Source organism: Ptychodera flava, chromosome 20, assembly GCF_041260155.1.
Source record: "Ptychodera flava strain L36383 chromosome 20, AS_Pfla_20210202, whole genome shotgun sequence".
Lineage (NCBI taxonomy): Eukaryota > Metazoa > Hemichordata > Enteropneusta > Ptychoderidae > Ptychodera > Ptychodera flava.
The window spans coordinates 5,802,804-5,825,656 of record NC_091947.1 but is presented as its reverse complement, the minus strand read 5'-3'; the positions used below and the strand labels follow the sequence as shown (position 1 = coordinate 5,825,656).

Here is a 22,853-nt window from a genome sequence, read left to right as displayed (position 1 = left end):
GAACTGACATAATCATTCTAAAATAGAGTAATACCAATTTAGTGGCTTTCTGCATAAAAAAGGTAACATAGTGGCTGCCAAATGGCCATATTACAACACAATGCATATGTATATGACAAAATGGCCAACTGGGGCCACATTGATTTGTGCTACAGTATAAGTTGATTTGCATATGAATCTAATGGTGCATTATCCTTGCACTAGGTTGAAACTGATTGGTCCATGGATCGGACAGATGGACAGACAGCTAAAACTTGTAGTACCCTCACCTTGGATTTGTCCGCAGGGACTAAAAACACACACACTTGTATGAGTTTTCGCTGCAACCACTTGCAGGGTCACTTAAAGTTCACAATCAAACTTACAGAACAAGCTTACACACGATGCCAAGAAATGTTACTATAAATTTTAGTATTTATTTAGAAAATATGCGCAGGTAGATTGAAGCATGTTTTCAATGCAGAACAAAGTATTAATTTCAATTTTCTATTGCAAAAAAACCTAAGAGTTGTGGATACAGTAATCACATACTGATAATTTCAACTTGCATTCAAAGTTCCTTTTTTGGTCAGCCTGATTCAGTTCCAGTTCATACAGACTGGAAAAGTGGAATGTGGCTGGAAATTTGAATTCGTTCAGCAAATAAACACACTACTAAACTATACAGCAATTCTATGTACAGACTCTTCATAAAGTCAACATATGATTGGACCATACTGACCCAGAATGAATGCATATTCTAGAAGCATTTAGTGATAAGAATATTTGTGATAATTTTAATTGTTGGAAACAATGATGATTTCTCTGGTGTACTGGAATACGTTTCTTTCCTGATTGTAACAAAAAATGGATATCATTGCACGTACTGTGTCTCAAATTTACCATTATAAAAACCAATCCCATAATGAAATTTGGTTGAAAATTGAAGGTTGTATAAGTACTTCAGTACTCCCCTCCCCCCACTAACTGTAGTACTAGCATTTAGTTCTATATGTTTATGTACACTGCATAAATATATGTCCATGTCCTATTCAACTTGCAACTCCAAACACTTTACAAACAGCCATCACTTCATAGTGACCCCACATGGCAATCAAACTTCAAAGCCCTGTTGTTATCTGTGCTAGCGCCCCCACATGGCAATAAACGTCTCCATCCAGTAAGCTTTACTGTATAATTCCTGCTTTAGCAGCCATGTCCTTCGCTTTGCTGGATGCACTCTTTGCAGTTTCCTTAAGTTTCCTTTCTGTCGCTGTCAATTCCTTGCCTTTGTCAGGGCTATGCACCCTCTCCAGGGCATAGAGAAGTCCCTTTTCAGAGTTGCAAGCATTCTTCTTGTACCGTTCTACTCCGAACGCACTGATTGCCTGGGAAAATCCGTAGATCCCAGAGGAGACCCACGCTTCCCGTTTTATTGACGTCATCTTCTTGTTGTCTTCAGCAAGACTATACTCACACTTTTCCTCGACAACCTGTAAGAACACACCGGAGATATTGGTATATTTATAGGATGAACAAAACCTGTTAAAGGGACAAAGTCGGCCATTTTTCATGAATTTTGTTTGATGCAAGATACTACTTATATTGTTTGACATGTTAAAAGATACTGAATGAATGGGTGACCATGCATATATTCGACCCAGGGTTTAGACACGAAACACGAAACCATCGCGAAAATGAATTAATGGTCATGACCATTAATTCATTTTCGCCGTGGTTTCATGATTTAATTTGTCTAAAACCGGGGTCGAATATGTGCATGGTCACCCATTTATTCAGTATCTTTCAACATGTCAAACAATATAAGTAGTATCTTGCATCAAACAAAATTCATGAAAAATGGCCGACTTTGTCCCTTTAAGCAAATCTAAACAGTATCCTTGGAAATGCCAGGAAGCACAGATAAAAAGGTTTGGGAACTCTGGTAAAATGTAAATCATTCTCTGCTTCAGTATACACGATGGATTTTGATCAAGATGAATTTGATCCCTGGTAACATCGACAATTCTGTCTCAGCGGTCATTTTTACATAGCAGTTACCTCTTTATAGTGGTCACCATGTGGTAATCCTGTAGCATTTTATGTCATGTTAAATATCCATCTCTTATGTTGCCAGTGGCTAGATGAAATTGCTCCAATTTGGTACTAAACCTTCGTATAATGGTCATGAGCATATCTGACTTTGAACAACCTCCGCCAAAAAACGCTTAGACTGGAAAGCAAAGATGGGTCTATTTTGTCTGATTTTTATGAGTGCATTAAATTCTTTCATACATTAATTGTACAGTACCAGTATGTATCATGAGATTTATGATACTTGCTGTTTTATCTTTTCCCGTAGATCACCACCTACGGAGAAAGTAATGCCATGGCCACCCTCTACGGAAAGGCCAAATCCTTATAATGGTTACTTTTCCTTGGTCCCTTGTGTGATCACTGTACATGTACACAGGTTTGATTGCATTTGTTGGTTATAACCCTTGACAGAAACACTGTTGAACTATTTTACCAAAGTTAATTTTCTTGACTGTCTCGTTTGTGCTCATGACATCTCATAAAACGTACACGATATTCCAACAACCAGCAGATGTAATTTTGATATTTTAAAATAGACAACTGTATTACGGATATTGTAACACCAAATGGAACTTGTGGAAGTTATTCTGATCTACAAGTTCAAGTGTTTTGAAAATTGAGCATGCTTCATCTAAATTCTGGCGATTGGGAATTGTAATCCTCTTGGAGTGGATGGGCAAATACCTAGGCTAAACAACAGCTCCTAAAGGTGAAGATGTGGCCATACATATAGAATGGAAGTGACAAAAAAAAATGGTCAGGAATAGTTCAAAATCAGAAAGATCGGTCACATTGGTTTCTTTTTGCTTAGGCCACTGTGTCCTCTAGCTTGTATAATTTCTAAACTCTTTCAGTGACACAAGTCAATTTAGGAAAATTCTGTTAATATCTTTGAGTGGCAACCCTATATCACTACATATAACATGAAAGTAATTTTGAGTAAAAAAGAACATGTTTGCATTAAGAATTATGGCTTCATTTGTACTATGGTCATCTATAAAGATTAAAAATTTTGTTGAGTAAAACATTCATTACATTGATTTCTCAACATCTTTGCTGATTCACCTAGCAATTTTAATGCTTCAGTTTTGTTACTAATTAAGTTGGAAAATCAGCATGAATATGGTCTTTTCTCAGGTTTTAAGATAATTACAGATCTCAAGAAAAATGCATTGTTATGGGAACTGAAGGCAGGTAATTTTCATAGTAAATTAAAAAGTGCTTTTTGTCAGCTTCACTAAAATGGAAGAATTCTATTTATAAAGTTTTTGTCAGACCTGCTCTAGACAGTGTTCAAATCATACAGGTCTGCTGAACTTGAAATTTACTTACAAATCTATGCAACACAGGACAAAATCATTCATCATCTAAGATCAATCTAAAGTTGCTTACCATTACTGTTTTGAGATATCCAATATTCCGTGTGTAGGTAGTTAGTGTCTTTGCTATGGGGTCAACGATGGATTCTTCGACTATGTATATGTGCTTGGGTCCTGATACAAAAATTTCACCCCATCGAGGTAGCTTGTTGGTCTTTGAATACAGCTTTCTAGTGAATAGCCTTTTGTCTTTGACATAGTGACATATAGTATCTTCTGTCAGTACATGTTTACTGCAAAACATTAAGTAAGTAAAATGTTGGAACACTGTATAAAACAAAACCATAAAATAATTTTTCTTCATATAGAATAATTAAAGGTGTTGAAGTAAGCACAGATAAATAGAGATAAAAAAGTACATCATCCTTCACATCCTTTCTGTTTCATCATCAAATGAAAACAGAAGGTTTCGCTTGCATAAATTACAGCTGACGATCAATTGATCATTGGTGTTCAAATTTCAACGGGTTTGGACATGATCGCTGACCGTTGTTTGGAAAATTCAGTTTTACACTACAGTTTCATTAATTGACTTGTGAATAATTGGTAGTCTCATCGGACAACCATTTCCAGAAATTAGTACTCCTACGGCAAGGTTTGGTGTTTCTGGGACCAGAAACTACATGTATTGTCAATTCTTGAACACTGGTCGGTATCATCATAGAGCTATTCCAGTTTGCCTTACCTTCTAGGGTTTGGATATCTTTGGAAAAATGTGCTCACAACTTGATCCCAGCTGTACTTAAAGAAAGAAAAACCAGTGTAGTACTTCATCTTGAGGTATTCTGAGGATAGACAAGGAAATGGTCTTTACTATACAGAAATACTATAGCGACACAATTACATAGAACTGGGATTTGCAATAAAAGTGATAAATTGATGTCATGAGTTAGGAAGACACGATGACAACACCTTAAAGATTTGATCACAATTATGATTATTGGTCTCTGGGTCTGGTAAATATGGGCGTGTCGTCGCCATGCACTTTCTAATTTAAGCTTACATTTAATACCGTTGCACTTACAGTGTTCACGCGTACAAATTCATAAGTATGTTATGAGGGCTGTTTTCGGATGAAAACCAGAGAAATTTTGTGTTCCATAACATATAGGGTTATGGCATTTGAAATAAATATAGCAGTTAATCGATGTGCGACCGATTTTGTCTGATGAAATACGCTTCATCCGTTTCCTCACTCTTGACTATCGCTGACTCTGACAGAGTTAGAGGGCGTTAGTCAACCACGCGTTCGATTTTCTTCTCAAATGCCACCAGATCTTCGTGTGCTTTCGTCAAAATATCAAGTTAAAATGGTCGTAAATTAGCCATCGTAATAATCATGCGTACATACAACCATTATTAACTCACGTATCTACGACATAAAGAACACAATTCACTGCAATGTGGTGAAAATACCACGAGTGGGCCTTGTTGCACCAAGTAAGTTCACCTTTCATGACATCACTACGCCGTTCTTCGCGACAAGCAGCTCTTCACTCGCATAATTTGGTCGATTTTAAGTTGCTGTTTGGTGGTAAATAAAAATATTCACAATAATTACCTTTGAAAGCGACTACGATTTTCCAACATCCATGGATAATTTGTCAAAAACGAGTTAAATCCTACGCACGTATCGATCCGGTCACGCACTCCACGTACGAAACGCGACTAACGTGAACTTGCGGTAGACGATAGTTTGGTATTTGTTACCTCCAGCAATTTGTTGCTGTGTTGTGTCGTGGCGCTGTTCATTGCATGGCGGAAGAATGGATGTACTTGTGTGGACTCTAGTTGTTGCGGCGATATTTATCACAGCTGTTCTCTTCTTTGTCAGTAAGGGTCAAGATGCATGTGAGTAATTATTGATAAATGAAATCACGATGAAAACTGCGGTGTTTCGAAGTTTCTATGGCAGTAGTCTGCCATTGTAACACCGTCCGTCCAATCGGTGTGCCAGACCCTGGCTAGAGCAAACGTTTTCGAGGATGTAGCGCCAGACGGAGGCGTACAATAAACTACATCATTGATCGTCATTTGATGAAAATGTACGACGCATACGAGTAGCTTTCTTACTTACAAAAATGTTTCAGGTGTAGGATTGTTTGTGTACTCGGCTGAAGCAAGTAGATATGTGTGGTATGCTTATGGAACACATGTAGGGTCAGCTTCAATGAAAGACAGAATATGCATCTTTAGACCATGGAGGTAGTCTCTACTACCTCCATGTTTAGACATACATGTATATTCTATTGGTAAAGCTTGCATGAAGATGCTAATTATAATGGAGATAGTTTATGCAAAGAAATTACTCAAAAAGTGAGATAAGTGTAGTCTGTTTGATGGGAATATTTTCACACACTTACTTAGGCTAGATGAAATAAATGCACACTGTTTCCTTCATCTTTGCAGACAGTACACTTGTTCTATGTAGGCATTGCCAATTTGTAGATAATGTGGGTAATTTATTCAAATTAATTATTATTGAATGACATGTGTATGTATTGATACATGAACAGCAAACCTTGTATGTGAGATTAATGCACATGTAGGTTTTGTCTGCTAGCTTCTACGCCATAGTATTGTCTGGCTAGCTTCAGCTGAATTGTTTCTGTGACTGCCAGGTTCTTTAGCATGGCAACACAGCTGGTCATTTCGTTCACATCTCGTTTCATTTTGAGTTTGAATATATTTTGTCTGAAAGACAAGATTTGCAAGCAATACACTTACTGCCATTTCTGAGGGGACGTATGATCTCAACATAGAACAAGCGCTTTCCAGCCATGTCTTACATACACTCAATCAGCAATCCCCTCACATACCCTTCTGTCATGTTTCATCTGATCAAGCATTCACAGTAGATTGTCAAATACAGCACCACCGCTTTAAAGTGTACAGGAGATGTGGCCTTGTTTTGTGCTGAGAGCGTATGTCCCCTTGGAAATCACACCCCTAAATGCATAGGAGATCGGTTTTGATACAAAGAGGGTAACATGAATGAATTTAGACATGGAGTGGAAGTCATTAATGCTCTTTTATTGAATACATGTATATCATGCCTTTTTTGAGGGGAAATCAGTCTTCGAAAACAGCGATACGTGTGTAATGAGGTGATCTAGTTTCAAAACTTCCTTTTTTCAGGGGATACAGGGAACTTTGTCATGTACCTAACTGCAAGCAACTGTGTGTAAAGATCAATGTGTCACATTCAGTGATTTACAGTGCGCATTTTAGCCTTTTGTGTTTGTTTGTGTCACTTTACCATCTTATATGTGTTCCTTTAGTGTAAATTGTTACAGTACAAACAGAAAGTGCCATGTTCGTTTGTTCTATAGCAAGGAAAAAAGAGAAGAAACCAAGGGAAAGGGCGGCTGGTGGCCGTGTACAAGACACAGGACCTGTCGGTGCAAGAGCGAGAAGAGGAAGAACAGCACAGGCTAGGATGAGGCGACTAGCCAGACAAGATGATGAGAATGATGATGATGATGAAGATGATGATGCATGTAAATATACAATTATGTCATTAAGTTTTCCATGAACATTTTTTTTTTCATGTTTGTGGAAGAATTGATAAAAGAGGCATTTAGCATTGTGTAAGTTTTATGCTTTGTGTAACGTATGCTAATATATTCTTGTAGTGACATAATATTGTAATATACTCTCCTCATGGTTAGACTCCACAGAACAACAGCCTCCATTACAATTTTATTCTGCACATGTGTACTACAATACCTCAACACTACAAGAATATATTTAAGCAATAAAGCATATCCAGTGATGGTATACCATGAGATTTTGACCAGTTCATGACATATATTCACGAGCGATAGCGAGTGCATATATATGTATGAAGTGAACTAGTCTAAAATGATTGATATACTGTTGCTAGGTGTGGTTTTATTAGTCCCCACGGACACCGTCCGGGGGGACTTATAGGTTTGGTCATGTCCGTGGCGTGTCCGTGCGTGCGTGCGTGCGTGTGTGCGTCCGTGCGTCCGTCCGTTCACGCAGATATCTCAGAGATGCCTGGAGCGATTTCATTCAAACTTGGTACAAGGATTACTTCATATGTCATACAGATGCACGTCAATTTGTTTTTTGATACGATCCAATATGGCCGCCAGGTGGCCATTTTATTACGATTTTTTCATGTACAGAGCCATAACTCAGACATGTTTCAACCGATTGTATTCAAAGCTGGTACAAGGACATTGACCAATGTCATAGATATGCACATTAATTTGTTTTGTGATACGATCCAATATGGCCGCCAGGCGGCCATTTTGTTACGATTTTTTCATGTACAGAGCCATAATTCAGGCATATCTCAACCGACTTTATTCAAACTTTGTACAAGGACATTGACCTATGTCATACATATACACGTCGATTTATTTTGTGATACGATTCAATATGGCCGCCAGGCGGCCATTTTATTACGATTTTTCATGTACAGAGCCATTACTCAGGCATGTTTCAACTGATTTTATTCAAAGTTGGTACAAGGACATTGACCAATGTCATAGATATGCACGTCAATTTGTTTTGTGATACGATTCAAAATGGCCGCCAGACGGCTATTTTACTACGATTTTTTCATGTACAGAGCCATTACTCAGGCATGTTTCAACTGATTTTATTCAAAGTTGGTACAAGGACATTGACCAATGTCATAGATATGCACGTCAATTTTTCATGTGATACGATCTAATATGGCTGCTGTGCGGCCATTTTGTTACGATTTTTTCATGTACAGAGCCATAACTCAGGCATATCACAACGGATGTTATTCAAACTTGGTACAAGGACATTGACCTATGTCATACATATGCACGTTGATTTGTCTTGTGATACGATCCAATATGGCCGACATGTGGCCATTTATTACGATTTTTTCATGTTCTGAACTACAACTCAGACATGTATCAAGCGAATTTATTCAAAAGTATTTTTATCAAAGACCTAATGAAGAGGACTCTATCCTCTCTGAGGACCTGTAAGCAAAGTACCCATTAACAAGTGGGGACTGTGTCATCAACGATGACTTGTTGCTATTATATCATAACAGTATATTGAAATTTTGACATGGGATATCGAAAAGGGATTTTTGCTCTTGCCAAGAACTTGCGCGTTTGCCAACCTTGCTATATCGCAGATATACCACGGTTCCACATTTCAACCAATCAGATTGCTGTATGTGCACCATCAATATACTGGCCGCGTAGTCATCATAGGACTGAAAGTGAACCGGAACTATTTTCAACTTGACAACTTTTTGATGTAAAAATGTTTAAATTTCATGTTTTGCACAGGAAATCCGTTTTTTTCAAAAAATTTGCAGAAAAAAATTGATAAACCACATAACAGTAGTTTAAATATATCATTGCGCCAGTCCATAATGAAAATCATTCCATCTTAACGGATTTTCATCTAAGATGGAAATAAAACATTTGATTATCATTTGCCAATAAATCTAAATATTTTGATTGAAAACTGTGTAAGACAGGCATGTAATAAAAACATTATAGCCCAATCATGGGACTATGTACCCTCAGGTCAGGAGACCATTTGCCCCCCTTACGTCTGCAAATGGTCATGTACCCTCGGGCTCATAGTCCCATGTTTGGGCTATAATATATAATATTTCACCTAGAATAGAGAATAGTCAGTGTAGGCCTTAATGTTATGCAGGTTGTTGTAAGGCATCAGACAGTGCAAAGATCATCTTCAGTAGCATTTGAACCTCGCGTACAATTACCTTGGGACTTATACAAAAGGGTAAAACCACAGAGATTACAAGGCTTCTGCCGGGGTCAATTATGAAATCAGCATGTTACATCCAGTTTCATACGTTTTATGCACACATAGAGATCTGTATGTTACAATATTAGGTGCAAGAACTTCAACAATATGGTCAGTGCCCTGGTACCTTTCATGATCCCTGGTACCTTTCATGATAAGAAATGGATATTGTTTCAGAGAGATCATATCAGTATTGTACTTTTTTCAGATGAGGCAAATGATCCCCAATCATACCTTGATGATCCTGCCCTGCTAGATGGCGGCAAAATTGGAAAGAAAAAACTCAGGAAGTTGGAAATGAAAGCAGAGAAGAGGGACATGAGAGAGGTAGTTATTTTCGACCCAAGCAATATATGTGATATATCTGCTGCTTTAGACTACTCTAAAATTGTAGATTATTGAGTCTGTAACTGTGTTCTGATGCTACAGTAACACTAGCCATTCAACTTCATTTATCCACCAGATACAGAACTGTAACTGGCAATATATATATTTCACAGACGTAATATCTAAAAATTGGCAAAAGTTCATGTGAATCTTTATATCATCTGAGTCAGTGGTAATTAAATACGTCATAGAAGCATGTGGATTCTCTTCGATGCAAGAGCATAAAAATGTAGGGAGTCTCTGGAAATGTTAAAATTCTGATATAACTTTCAGATACCCCGAACTCTACAAAGCTCCATGCAGTTATGGTGAGTTCTGAGTAACACACACCATAAGATTTGCAACCTGGTGTGAAGCTACAAGTTCTTAATGCAATGTCTGTACGCTCCTTGTAAATGTAATGAGTTTTTCTTTGACAGAGAGAAATGCAAGATAGAGAGGAGAGGAAGAAACGACAAGAGATGATAGATGCTCAGAGGAAAAAGGAAGAGGCAAGACAAGAGATGGAAGAGAAGGAGCGGGTATGATGATGATTTATTTTATTGTCCAAGAAGAGAAATTACTAGTTTTCTCATCTGTGTTCCTCTTCAAACTGTTACTGAAACTATGCCCATTTCAAAGGGCTTATATCAGTGTAACAACTCTTTTGAAATATTCTGTATCAAAACATATGCAATTCCAACACGGCTGTTTTAAAATAGTGTCTTTGGAAACGACATGAAAGGGTACATAAAATTTTGCATGAAGTGGTTCAAAATGCAGCAGTGAATTCAGCAAGTTTATTTTGTAGTTAGTGATTTCTATATCAATCTCAAGGCAGATTAGTTTGATAAGAGTCCTTAGATTCTGTCAACTCTTTTTGAATGGTGTCAAGTACATATGATATCTTTTTGCAAAACAGTGATGGTCTCAGACCTTAGACAACAGGATATGCTCATGACTTTGCCTTCTATGCTGAGTTTACATGTCAGCAACCCCAAAGAATTCTGTGCGACGCAAAGAATTTGAACATTCTACAAGCACTGGTAAAGGACTGACACTGAGAATTTTTCAGAATTCCTTACATCGTAATAGACACAAAAAGTTTTTAAATTTCATGACATAGAGGGCGCACTAATGCTTGCCGTTGGTAATTGTTGATAAATTCATAGACTGAATTAAGATACAGCAGCATCAATATGTTACATTAATGGTTACATTATTTTTAAAACCCTGATTTCTGCATAGAAAGTCTTAGTTTTGATATGATTTTACCCAATGACTATCCCATGGAATTTTATCATCGTCATCAGGAAGAGGAAGAGCGACGCAGGAAAGAAGAGGAGGAAAAGAGGGAATATGAAGAATACTTGAAATTAAAAGAGGCTTTTACTGTGGAAGAGGAGGGTCATGAACAAGTACTCACAGAGCAAGAGGTAATACAATGTGAAGGAATGGTGAAAGGAATATTGAATGTATAGTGTGTGTGAATATGGTAGACTGAGTTTAAGAAAAGTGTGATAGTAATAGGAGAGGATGGAAGGTCAGTGTGTGATGAAAGATCACTGGTGATAGAACCATACACAGTTATGATGAAAAGTCCTCTTTAGTGTGGTCATGATAAAAAACAATTCTTTGTCACTGCTATTAAGATATCAGCATTTTGACTTTTTGTTTCATTTCTTCCTATGTTTGTGGGTGATTACATTTTGTATGTTAATCAGCTATCACTACCTTCTCTTTTAAGGATTGTCCAATCACAAAGCAGCTGAGTTAATATATGCATACTCTTGTGAAAAGGAAAACAAGGTGTACTTCAGTACATCATGATAATGTATATCTCTGAATGTAAAATCATTTGTTTATAATAACAAAGCTGACATACTCTGTCTAATTATCTTTGTTTTACATTCTGAAGTTGAAGTAAAGGCAACACCTCCTTGGAACTCAATCCATAACATAAAGTTGTTTTTTTTTCATGGAAACAATTGTACAAATATCAACACAGCAAACTAAGTCATGTGTATTATATTGAGTAATATTCCTCATTCAAAAGTTGTTGCACTCTTTGACAGAGTTTTATCAGAATCTTTCACAAATATTATCGCAGAAAAGAAAGAGAACTATCTGTACAACTTGTCCACTCTATATACTCCTGGTGTAACACTTTATATTGTTTGTTGTAAATGTAGTCACAGTCATTACTGCAAGAATTCATAGAACACATCAAGAAGAAGAAAGTGGTCATTCTCGAAGAACTTGGTGCACACTTTAATCTTCGAACACAGGTAATTATAAACATTAAAACATATTGCATTGTGTTCTGCAAGATGAGCCAGTTATGGATTATCTAGTGTTGAAGTATGTACATGTATGTGAGATGCAAACCAACCTGAGCTTGCTGATGTGGCTCTCTGCACACCTTCATCATTACATGAATGCTAGTTCAATGTCAGTACATCAGTATTCATTTCCTACCGTGCCGCACCAACTGACCAGATGGAAGTCATGGATATCATTTTTCATGTAACAAGGCACAAAGGCTTTAGTTAAGACAAGATTTTCACACGGGAATAGCTATGATTACCCATATCTTTGTGTTGATTTTGTGTTGATTTAAACTTCTAGACCAGACAGTTAGTCTTCTGTTGTGATAGAGTTTGGCATTTTATTGATCTCCTTTTATATGGCTTGTGCAATGTCAGTCTCTGTACAGAGACTTGTAAAGGAGTCCATAAATGGAACTTTGCTTTTGTATAAGTAACCCAGATGAATGAATGAATGAATAAATAAATAAATTAATTAAGTGAACATCCAAATAAATGAAAGGTGATAGGTCATTTTTGTCCATTGACCAGATCATTTTCTGTCCCTTGACCTTTTACCTTCTACTTCCTGTTCTCTGATTATGTTGCATTTGTTTGATTTCAGGAAGTGATCAATCGTGTTCAGGAACTCCAGTCAGAAGGTAAATTGACAGGGGTTGTAGACGACAGAGGAAAGTTTATATACATTTCTCAAGAGGAAATGGAAGCTGTTGCCAAGTTCATAAAACAGAGAGGGCGTGTGTCTATAACTGAACTCGCTGAACACAGTAATAAGTTGATCAACTTGAAATCAGAAGCAGTGGAAGGAGAAGTTACTGCCTAAAGTTCCTTTTGTGTTGTATTTGCATTTTAGGCTACGTTGACCACACATGGTGTGGAGAGTGAAATAAACTATTATGTATGCAGTTGTTTGAGTTGATAAGTTTGTGAATGTTAGCTTTTATCTGATGACATTTGATAAAGTATGTATGCAATTATTTCCTCTGATTATCCAAGCAAGTTAATTTTAATTATAATCATACCCGAATCTGTATGCAACCATTGGATCCTGTTGAAGGAGTGTGAGCTTGTGAATTTTCCATGGATTCTCTGGCATTTCATTGGTTTTCCTTTCTCCATATCAATGAAATCATATCAGGATGCAACAACGTCATGCACTCATTTTCATGTGGAATAGAACCAGTATGTGGAGAACTTTTAGACCAGTACAACGTATCTCAGCAAATTCATTGACTGTATTTGATTCTATTTTTCAGCATCAATTAGTGACGGAGGTTTTTCTTCCAACACAGCTTCTTACCTGACTCATTCTTGGCTAGTCCAGATCATGTGTGAAATCCTACAAAACCTGTAATGTCATATATGTATGTTGATTGTTTTTGTCTCCCTTATGTATGTTTGACTCATAAGCAATTTGCATAACGGTTATTGGTGAAAATTATCCACTTTAATTATAGCTAGCACGCTTGCACTGCCTTTTGTAGGTCAACTTTGACTCATTTAATCATTCAGGAAAGTTGCTCAAAAATCGGTTTATTCTAACTGTTGGTGAGCGGGCTAGAGCAGTTATCAAATACAAGTTGAAAACTGCATCAGTCCATGAATTCGATTGTTGTAACCATTGTGGATTGTAGTATGGCAGGAATGATGCAAGGCTGCGCATGGCACAACTATTCAAGGATACAAAAAATGCATAACATTACAACAGAACAATGTTGAATCATTTCATCAGTAGTGAATAGCGCCCTCAGTGTTCAACTGAAATTCGACCAGTTCCATTCCATGGCACACGGGCTGGTCTGACTCTTCGACTTTCAACTTCAACAAACTCCGAATACGCATATGCATCCATAAATTTTGTCGTTCAAAACGTAAAGTTCCAGTTCTGTTGAAACCTTATGAAAAGTACACGGTGGCCTTGCTGTATCTATTTTGTCATATTTGTGAAGTTCCGAATATTATGTATAGGGGATGAATTGACGGCTGTTGTACAATACCAGATTAATATGTTGCGTTTTGACAATTGTCAGATAAACAAAACAGCACAATATTCCTAGCATGAAAGTTTCGTTCTCGTGAAATTATTTAAACACGTTCATTTGTAGAGTGATCGTGTTTAAAACCATGAAAAAGAAACTTCTAAATTCCTTTGAATTACATTGCAAGCAAAATTATAGTTGACAAAGTAAATATGATGGTATGCCACTGTTTCCTTCCAGCAAATCATCGTATCGCATGGTTTCGTACTCCAGGTTTTCGTAGGGATATCAGCGAGGCAATCACTGCGTCGTGCGAGGGCGTGTCTGTGAGACAAAATGTGGCTAGAAAAGGAGTTTTGCTTAATTTTAGCATTGCCCTTCGCACGGGCACACAGTGAGTGACTGCTTACGAATGAGAAAAGAGAATAGAAGTGATGGGGAAAGACAAAACTGTGTAACAGAAAAAAATGGAGACTTAACTTCTTCAAGATTGTCTTCGCTTTGGCAATGGGATTTAATATGCATTCCCCTAGAACTGAAACAAAATGCTGGCATGAAAGGAGGGGGAAATCAGATTACACGGCTCAAATGTCATGCCACAACGAAGCGTACATGAACTATTTATTCGTCGATCGAATAGCTACACATTACCATGCACCCTCACAAATTTAATGATCTCGTAAAGATCACATTGATGCTACTTTGCACGTATCAGTTCATCGATTCAACGCGTACCAAAGTGATCAACGGTACAACGACGCGACGTGGGTAACAAACTAAAAGGCCCGTGACGCTCCAAGGAAACGGAACACATCAGGGGGCCCTTTCAGTCTTCAACTCAAAACACTCAACTATAATTGACAAATGTCAGTGCAGCACTCCCCTGGATACAACATATCACCCCGCGTGACCAGACCCCAGCACTCGTTAAATGGAAACTTGTTTTCATTCCAAAATTAGTAGTCCTTTCGCATAGTCGAGTAAGACAAAAGTACATGTACTGCTGAACCAGGAACGTCGTTTCTCCAATATTTTACTATCGTCCATTGTTCATTTCACCTCTAGAATGCTGTCGTAGTAAAACAAACCTTTAAAGCAAACATGTAACTTTTGTAGTCATGTAATGATAGGATAGAAACCAGACTTTTGTAGATTGAAGGACGACAACCAAGAAACCAGCACCTTGGCAAAGTTTTGAATCGTCAATAAAAGAATATTAAAAATTTACTGAGGATAGATGTCTCCATGGAAACACTGGGAAATTGAAATTGGACACTTTGTGAAATGGAGGGCTGTGGCGAAGTCATAGGTCAGTGGAGAGCTTTGCGCTGTCAACGAAACTGATTTGAAAAGTCAGTCACCCTTACGTTCAACATTGAAAAGTTTCACCAATAAACCTGTATCAAAATACGGTTTATGCACGCCATAGTCACTGTGTTAAACACCCACTCGCCAACAACGTACCACAACAGTACTACTAAGGTTGAAATCCTTTCCCCGAGTGTATATCGCCAAGACATAGCCTAGGTCTCTGCCCTTCAGTGGGGATTCGAACCGACCTCTAGATACAATTTCACAATACCGGATTATTAGAGATCGGACTGCATCAATTGATTCAGCGTTTCGAGTATTTGCTGTCATGCTGAGAAAATGTTAGCTATGTCTGTGTGTATTTAACATGACACTTTGGATGACAACGCACAGAAACTCTACTTAGCTGCATAGCGGGCGATTAAGCTGCCACGTTTGTAATGTTGGATGAATAAAATTCCTCAAAAGTTGGCTACGCATATTCAACAAGTTCAGTGAAAGTAGTATTTCTAAATCTCTCGAACAACATATTCGTCAAGTTCACACCTCCATCCACGTAGCCATATCACATTACTCGATAAATGTTCCAAGCTCTTTGCATCCATGTTTTCTAAGGGAGGGTTCACTTATTACAACCGAAACTTGTTCTCCCTCTCTGTCAAAATAACTCATAAATTAAAAATTTAAACTCTAAAATTGGCAGGATATAATAAGGCCATTTACTAGTCATGAAAATGGTCAGCGACTCGGACCTACGGTAGCCACTTCTGGGTATTATCAGTAAAGGAGAAGAAAACTGAGAGCCTTGATCAAGTACACTTTGTTGAAGCCATGTCCAAGTATCATGATCGCGACTAGTGGGCGAGGGAGTACTCTGGCCACTGCGCTGTGGTGCTTCCTGAAATACATTTATGTATTTTAACATTTTTGTCTTACTCGTCGCGTTTCAATAATTCACAAATGAAGCAAAGTCAAGGATACTTTTAGTTGATATTCTTCTGTGTATACTTTCCAAGATAACGTCTCATGTATGTGTAATTTCTTGAAAAGCCGTGAGATATGAAAAGTACCGCTCAGCTATCTAACGGCATAAAGTCAACATTTCAACACATGTTAGGTCTTCATTTAACATCAAACTTTCTCAAGTGGTTACACTTACTTCAGCCATGGCCTGCCTCGAACCCTTCATTCCAACGCTGCTGGCACAATTTATGGCAAGACAAGCCAAAGTCCAAAATGGCAAACATTATTTGTATTTATGCCACAATGAAATGACTCAGGCGAACAAAAATAATCTGATAATCACCTTTATTTCCTGTGATAACTTAGTACCCTGAAGCAAGATTTTAACTAGGAGGACTGTGGACTTTTTAAAAATCAAATGATGACCTTCCCCGTTCGTTGTTGAAAAAATATGGCTGATTCTTGCATAGTTCTAATTTCAGCTGACCCCGACTCCGGATTTTGTCGGTCCACCCTAGCCAATAACGGCACGCTCCCTAATAAAGGACGCCAGCAGTGGAAGGGTGGTAGTAGGCTCTATGTCATTCACATCATATTTTTTTATGTTCTTAAAATTCGTCTGTACAACATAACAGTCGACATTGATCCTTTTCTTCCTTATTGTATATATACGCGGCATTCTACTCAATCATTTCCAGCTGCCACCACTGCACTGTAAGCACCATAGTTCGTAAAGCTTTCTTGTGGTTGAAGGCGGAAAGCAAACCAAGTATAGTAATAAGAAAAGCTCCTTCGTGGAGAGCGGATTGCTCCAGGTCCTTCACGGCTTGTGATATATCAGAAAGCGCTCGGTGAGAGCCTGCACATCGCATCGACAACTTAGCGGACAACCAATAAACTGCCGCCCCCCTTGTGTGTATTACTCTGCAGGTCTTACAACCCTGTGTTAGAAATGACCGGCTATACTATTAAAAACTTTTGGACTTATTCCGTGAGAGTTGTTTTGATCAAGACACTACTACAAAAGAGAAAAAGTTAACAACAGGTGTTTTTGGTCATATTTGGCAGGAAAAGAGTTCTCTCATAACATAACCTAACCAAATACACATAACAACATAATCAAATACACTATGCTACATGATGTCCGCGTTTTTTCCGACACTTTCAGATCATAACAATTAAGAAATATTTAATATCTTTTCCTTTTCGCGAACCGACTTGTCTTCCTTGGCATTCCTTGGACGTCATGCGGAGTTGTAAGCCCGAAAATAGCCAAAATTTGCGAAAATTTTGTCAATATACAGCACCAAACCAGTGTCTCTGACGTTTCGATGAAATTCCACGTGTTTCTTACATGTAAATAAACAAGATCACGAGAAACATTTGTATACCGCTAAAATATGTACGGCATCGACTTTAGTTTCCTCTTAAAGGAACTACATTTCAAATTAGCTACATCATTTTAGATCAGTTTACATACTAAATATATGACTGTGTACAATTCTTTCCAAACTTTCCTACTGCAGAAAGCGTTCCATATGCGTCTCCGCTTAGCCTTGCCTCTTTAGGTCCCGTAGCACCTATCTGGAACTCCGTAAAGTTATATGCAATGTTATTCTAGTTTCAAGCTATCGCTTGGAAACACCCACCATCATATATTAAACACGTCACACTGACAGTAATTATCAAGTGGGTCGTTTCATTTTGTGTGAAGATGTTGCGTACAAAAAACCTTTTACTGTCCAGACAGTCGTTCGAATACCGAGGACGAATAACTGTCCCATGTACAATAGTGACACATATAAGCACGTAGACAGAACAGTAAGCGATATTGTTTTGGAGGGATAGAGATAATAAAGACTCTCAAATAAAATACGAAATACCCATGTCATGGACCGTAGGATGCGCTGAACAGATGCCGTTATTTAGTTTGATTTAGAGCGCAATTTTCTTGTTTAAATGCACCAACTCCCGTATAAAAGCGCGAGAACCTACGAGAGTGGTCATAATGGTGGGATATTCAAACGTACTCGGTACGCTCTGGACGCCGTCCATAAAAACCGTTAATTAAGAAATCTAACGATTAATTTTTTCTTGGAAATTGAGGGATATGTGTATAAGTATTTGGGGCACAATATACTTGGTTTCTGACGAAATTAAATTTGAAATGACGTCTGGAACCAGAAAAAGGATAAAATATTTGCCGGTAATATCGCCGGTATAACGTTCGATGTTCAGTTTGAATCTGCATGATTGACATGATATGCAAATTGCAAATGAGTCATTAGCGATACGTTGTTTACTTTTCCGTACGTAGCGTTGATTGTTCAAGGCGGGGAAAAACACCAAATACTCGGAGCGTACCGAAAGATACAAACGCACACACACTGTGTATAACAAATACATGCAAACACATTTGATTCGGTAGTTCTCTTTTTGGAAATTTGTTGGTCCTGAAAAGGACCGTTTTCATTTGTGTTGGCCTACCTGAGCCGTACATTTTACAGACAGGAAGGCCTATACTGTCATTCATGCCCGGCATAAAGTACGTCTGGTATGTTCGGGTTGAGACCACGGACAAGTACCAGCACAAATTCTGGCATGATCTTTCACTTTGTCTACATTGTCTGTATATCTTCTATCTTCTTTTCAATGTCAAGTTTTACCCTCTAGTCAACGTACTGTTGAAAGCGCAATCATCGCAATGCGATATGCGTAACTATCGCTTCTTTATAGCTGTTTCCAAAAGTGATATACATTTTTTTTCCCGATCTAAAGCCGTGCATGCCTATGCAACACAAAGCGAACAAAGTCAAAATTCAAAAAGACAAGTAGCCTCCAATGTGCTGACAAAACCGGGATTTTTTTGACGCCTGCAATCGCCTTCGGCTATTCGGTCGTCACTGTGCTGGGTCACTTATACTGATCTCAGTGATCACACGTCGAGTTGACAAACGTCGCCGGCGGCAGCTGAGGTCACCGTACTAATCAGTCCCATAAGTTGCACTCAAATGTCCGCGCTCGATCCCCATCACAGTTAGCTCCAATTCATTCCTGGCAAAGAAAATTCCCGGGCTACCTCTAGTGCTCATCAGTGACCGCTATCTTCATAAAGCCAGCTGACATAGTGTGATTAGCAGTCTGACTCTGACTACCACGCGTTTGTAATGAATAGTATCGCGACTGCGTGGAGAGTGTAGAAGTGCAGTGCACTCGATTTTGGCGGGATCGTTCAAAGTAGCGAAATACTAGAACTCACCATTTTATAAGGAGGGATGAACATTGAAACGAATGCTCGGAGAATTTATGAAATCACTTTATTCTGATTTTATTTTTGGTGATTAAATATTAACAGGTTTGATTTCTAAAATAAGTATTTTCAGAAGCTTTTTGAAATAATCATAAGACAACAAATCGACACCACATTTCATTTCGGTCACCATAAAACTTGTAATCGAAGCCGGGGAATAGTCGTCGGTACCCTCCCATCCGACAGCGCCGAGTTCATGAGACAACGAAAGTTTTGAAAAGGAAACTACAACTACCATCCAAGAACTGTGGAAAACTACGTTTTAATGGAGACACAGCCCTGCCTCGCTGAACTAAGGTCGAACGAGGAAAGGATGTTTGTAAGACAAAAGCTCTACAAAATTTGGTAGACGACTTGGCCGTTGAGCATTGTGGTAAATGTCCGTCGTCCATTGAAATAACCACACTCGATAAATTTGGACATCTAGTAGGCGAATTTGCTGTTCTTTCAGAACTGTTTTGATTTTTTCCCGTTCTTTCCTGAAATGCGGCATTTCTAGGACGGCGTTTGGACAAAACGGTGCTTCATTATTATCTTCAATCAAGACTCCCTGCAAGAGTGATGTACACTATATATACTATGACTGAGCCGAGGAAAACCCCGATAATAGATCCCGTGGCAGAAAACTACATTTTCTACGATTTCTGCATCGTTTACCCGTATACAAAGATGCGGATAGCTATTGCCACTGTCATGATATGCATTATGTTGAATCATTCAAAAAGGCGCTGAATACAATGACAAACGCTTCGTTTTCGGACGAGAAACGTATACCATGACGCATGAGAACTAAGGAGTGTCGATCGATCGCCTGGCAACGTCATCACGGTTTGTACAAATCCGAGGCGCGACGCCGCGCCGAACCTCTGCTCCAGTAAGACTTCGAAAAAGTCTATGTTCAAGAAAAACCTATTGGGGAAATGAGTGGATGTAACGTATGGAAAGTAAACCGTAAAATTGGGTGAAAATAGTATACGTAAAGTCACCGTGCAGTCAATGTTTACAGTATGTGGCGTGCACGTTCTATTTTTGGAGGTGTTCAACCAGCTGTTTAATTTGCTACTTTTGTTCACAAAGAAACCATATTAGTTATGTTTTGCTCCGCCCATTTTCATCGATTTTTCTCGGTAGGGCCCTACCGAGAGTTACCGGTTTAATTGCACCAATATGCTCTGACAAGAAACCGTGTGGGAACGGCACACCATCAGAGAATAAAAGGTAAGCTCCCCTATTTATTGGAATATTTGTTTTCTAAATGTGTGTGGAATTGATATAGCGCACGAGCATTCTTTCATGCGATAGGTGAATGAACGATTCACTTGGGCTTGAGTTGCACATTTTTGCGAGGTTTGTAATCTGAACTGACGCTTCGAGGTACTTCCGTTTGTTCAGCAAATTCCTCTTGATGTAGTAATTTCTTGAATACTGTTGGTATATCAATACTTTTTAAAAGTTGCAGAGCATGTGAACAGATTTTAGAAAAAAAAACAAGCTACGGAACAATAAACACTGGTGCATACATGCACGAATGCATATCTGTGAAAGATAAAGTTGACGTAGTGGAACTGCCACGTCTGATCGCATTCGTCCCGAAGCACAATGCCCTCGACTGGTCTTAATTGACCTCGTGTGACCTCGAACGCTCTGTCAAACTCCTGAACCGCAGATTCCAAACATGTGTGTCTGTAAACACGATTAAGCAAAGTGAAAAGGTAGGGAAAGTGGATTCTGTTTGGCAAATTTGCAACCCATATATGGCTACTTCTCGCAGGGGGGTGAGTGAGTTGGCCCGAAGTCCTGCCTTCTGACGCATGCGTGGTCGTCGACCATACGGATTATATATTTACTGGCGACAATACCTCTTTCATTCGCTTTCAGCAAGGCAGGCGATACGAAAAGATAGTCCAGCGGTTCTCAATACTTCAACAGATTAAGTTCGGGTAGCGGTGAAAATGGCTAACCAAAGCAACGACCCTGTGCAGATACTTTCACACATCCACTCGTATGCCGTCACACAGTCCTTGGTCGCAGCTTGTCATCTCCGTCTTTTCGATCAGCTGGAGAACGAAGGCGTTACGGCAAAACAAGTAGCAGACGCCGTGCACTCCGACTTCGACGGCGTACGAGGATTGCTTAATGCGCTTGTGTCAATGGGGTACGTACAGAAGATGGGCGACAACACATCCACCCTGTATAAAAATACACCCCTTGCCAGCAACTTTTTGGTCACAACCAGTGCCCAATCTTTGTATCCGTATGTCATGATCCAAGGCCAGGTTTCCTACCCGGTGCAATCCAATTATAAGTACGCCGTCCAGGAAGGTCGACCCCAAGTTCAACGCACGTTCAACCAAGGCACATACTTCTCCGACATCATTACTAAAGACTCGAAGAAAGCGATGGGGTTCTTCGCATCCATGCATTCAATTGCCCGTGTCTTCCACTGCCCTGTAGTTCTCGACAATTTCAATTTCTCGCAATATCGTGAAGCGTGTGATCTCGGCAGCGGCAGCGGTACGATTGGCCTGGCACTATCACAGACCTACAAGGATTCTATGACGGTAACTATATATGATTCACCTATGGCAATCGAAGCTTCGATGAAATTTATGCCCGAATCGAGCTTTCCTGGGAATTTGACCTTTACTAAAGGAGATATGATGAGAGATTCTTTGCCATATTGTAACCTGTATGTTCTATCCCACGTCATCAATATGCTATCAGACGAAAGGGCCGCGTTCCTGTTGAAGAAAGTTTTCGCTACCATGGTACCCGGGGGCGCCATCTTGTTACTGGAAACTTTGTTGAATGACGACATGCGAGGGCCACAACTAGCTCACATGCTGTCGATGGGGCTGTTAGCTTTCAATGGAACCAGACAGCGATCAGGCGAAGAGGTGCAGAAACTTCTCGAAGGCCAGGGCTTCAGGGAAGTGCAAGTGACGAGAACGGGCACCCTGTCAGACGCCATCCTTGCCACGAAACCTTTGATGCCTTGAGGCTTTAAAAGCGAATCGCACGAGAACAAACCGCTGTAAACTAATCGAAGCATGTAACGGGAGATATTAAAAGTTGAGTCATGCAAGATTAAATTAGCGTGTCTACACAACATCCTAGTGTTGATTCAAAAATCATAATATGTACATTCCGATCACACGTTTTAGTAACAACGGCAAAGACATGGAAACTGTGAAGCCAAAGACGAATATTGGTAAATTGCTTATTGTGTATGCGCTGTCAAAAACAGTTTTTCAATATCACAATTGCCATATCTTCATTATATTGAGGTGCTATACGTAATGGCTGAAAACAGTGAACTGCGCCATTTCATTACGTCGCGGGC

General features: G+C 39.0%; 3 protein-coding genes across 3 annotated transcripts; 2 read left to right on the top strand and 1 right to left on the bottom strand.

The window, feature by feature from the left end:
* Nucleotides 1-396: 396 nt before the first annotated feature.
* LOC139119838 (PRELI domain-containing protein 1, mitochondrial-like) lies at nucleotides 397-5,280 on the bottom strand. Its single transcript, XM_070683758.1, has 4 exons — nucleotides 5,017-5,280; nucleotides 4,141-4,240; nucleotides 3,469-3,688; nucleotides 397-1,472 (listed from the first exon to the last, which is right to left on the bottom strand). The coding sequence occupies exons 2-4, from the start codon at nucleotides 4,227-4,229 to the stop codon at nucleotides 1,167-1,169; spliced, it is 615 nt and encodes a 204-aa protein (XP_070539859.1). The 5' UTR covers nucleotides 4,230-4,240; nucleotides 5,017-5,280; the 3' UTR covers nucleotides 397-1,166.
* Nucleotides 5,222-12,861, top strand: LOC139119836 (DDRGK domain-containing protein 1-like). Its single transcript, XM_070683753.1, has 7 exons — nucleotides 5,222-5,306; nucleotides 6,788-6,955; nucleotides 9,463-9,581; nucleotides 10,061-10,162; nucleotides 10,934-11,056; nucleotides 11,813-11,908; nucleotides 12,552-12,861. The coding sequence occupies exons 1-7, from the start codon at nucleotides 5,222-5,224 to the stop codon at nucleotides 12,768-12,770; spliced, it is 912 nt and encodes a 303-aa protein (XP_070539854.1). The 3' UTR covers nucleotides 12,771-12,861.
* Nucleotides 12,862-21,462: 8,601 nt separating this feature from the next.
* Nucleotides 21,463-22,509, top strand: LOC139120596 (probable bifunctional dTTP/UTP pyrophosphatase/methyltransferase protein). Its single transcript, XM_070685104.1, has one exon. The coding sequence runs from the start codon at nucleotides 21,463-21,465 to the stop codon at nucleotides 22,507-22,509; it is 1,047 nt and encodes a 348-aa protein (XP_070541205.1).
* Nucleotides 22,510-22,853: the final 344 nt, after the last annotated feature.

What these genes read in the sequence shown, in the direction of transcription:
- LOC139119838 (XM_070683758.1), bottom strand. Translation starts at nt 4,229, where the DNA reads ATGAAGTACTACACTGGTTTTTCTTTCTTTAAGTACAGCTGGGATCAA. An exon ending in AGATATCCAAACCCTAGAAG is followed by an intron (nt 3,689 to 4,140) that starts GTAAGGCAAACT and finishes AATGTTTTGCAG; the next exon opens with TAAACATGTACTGACAGAAG. An exon ending in GATATCTCAAAACAGTAATG is followed by an intron (nt 1,473 to 3,468) that starts GTAAGCAACTTT and finishes GTGTTCTTACAG; the next exon opens with GTTGTCGAGGAAAAGTGTGA.
- LOC139119836 (XM_070683753.1), top strand. Translation starts at nt 5,222, where the DNA reads ATGGATGTACTTGTGTGGACTCTAGTTGTTGCGGCGATATTTATCACA. An exon ending in TGATGAAGATGATGATGCAT is followed by an intron (nt 6,956 to 9,462) that starts GTAAATATACAA and finishes TACTTTTTTCAG; the next exon opens with ATGAGGCAAATGATCCCCAA. An exon ending in AGAAGAGGGACATGAGAGAG is followed by an intron (nt 9,582 to 10,060) that starts GTAGTTATTTTC and finishes TTTCTTTGACAG; the next exon opens with AGAGAAATGCAAGATAGAGA.
- LOC139120596 (XM_070685104.1), top strand. Translation starts at nt 21,463, where the DNA reads ATGGCTAACCAAAGCAACGACCCTGTGCAGATACTTTCACACATCCAC.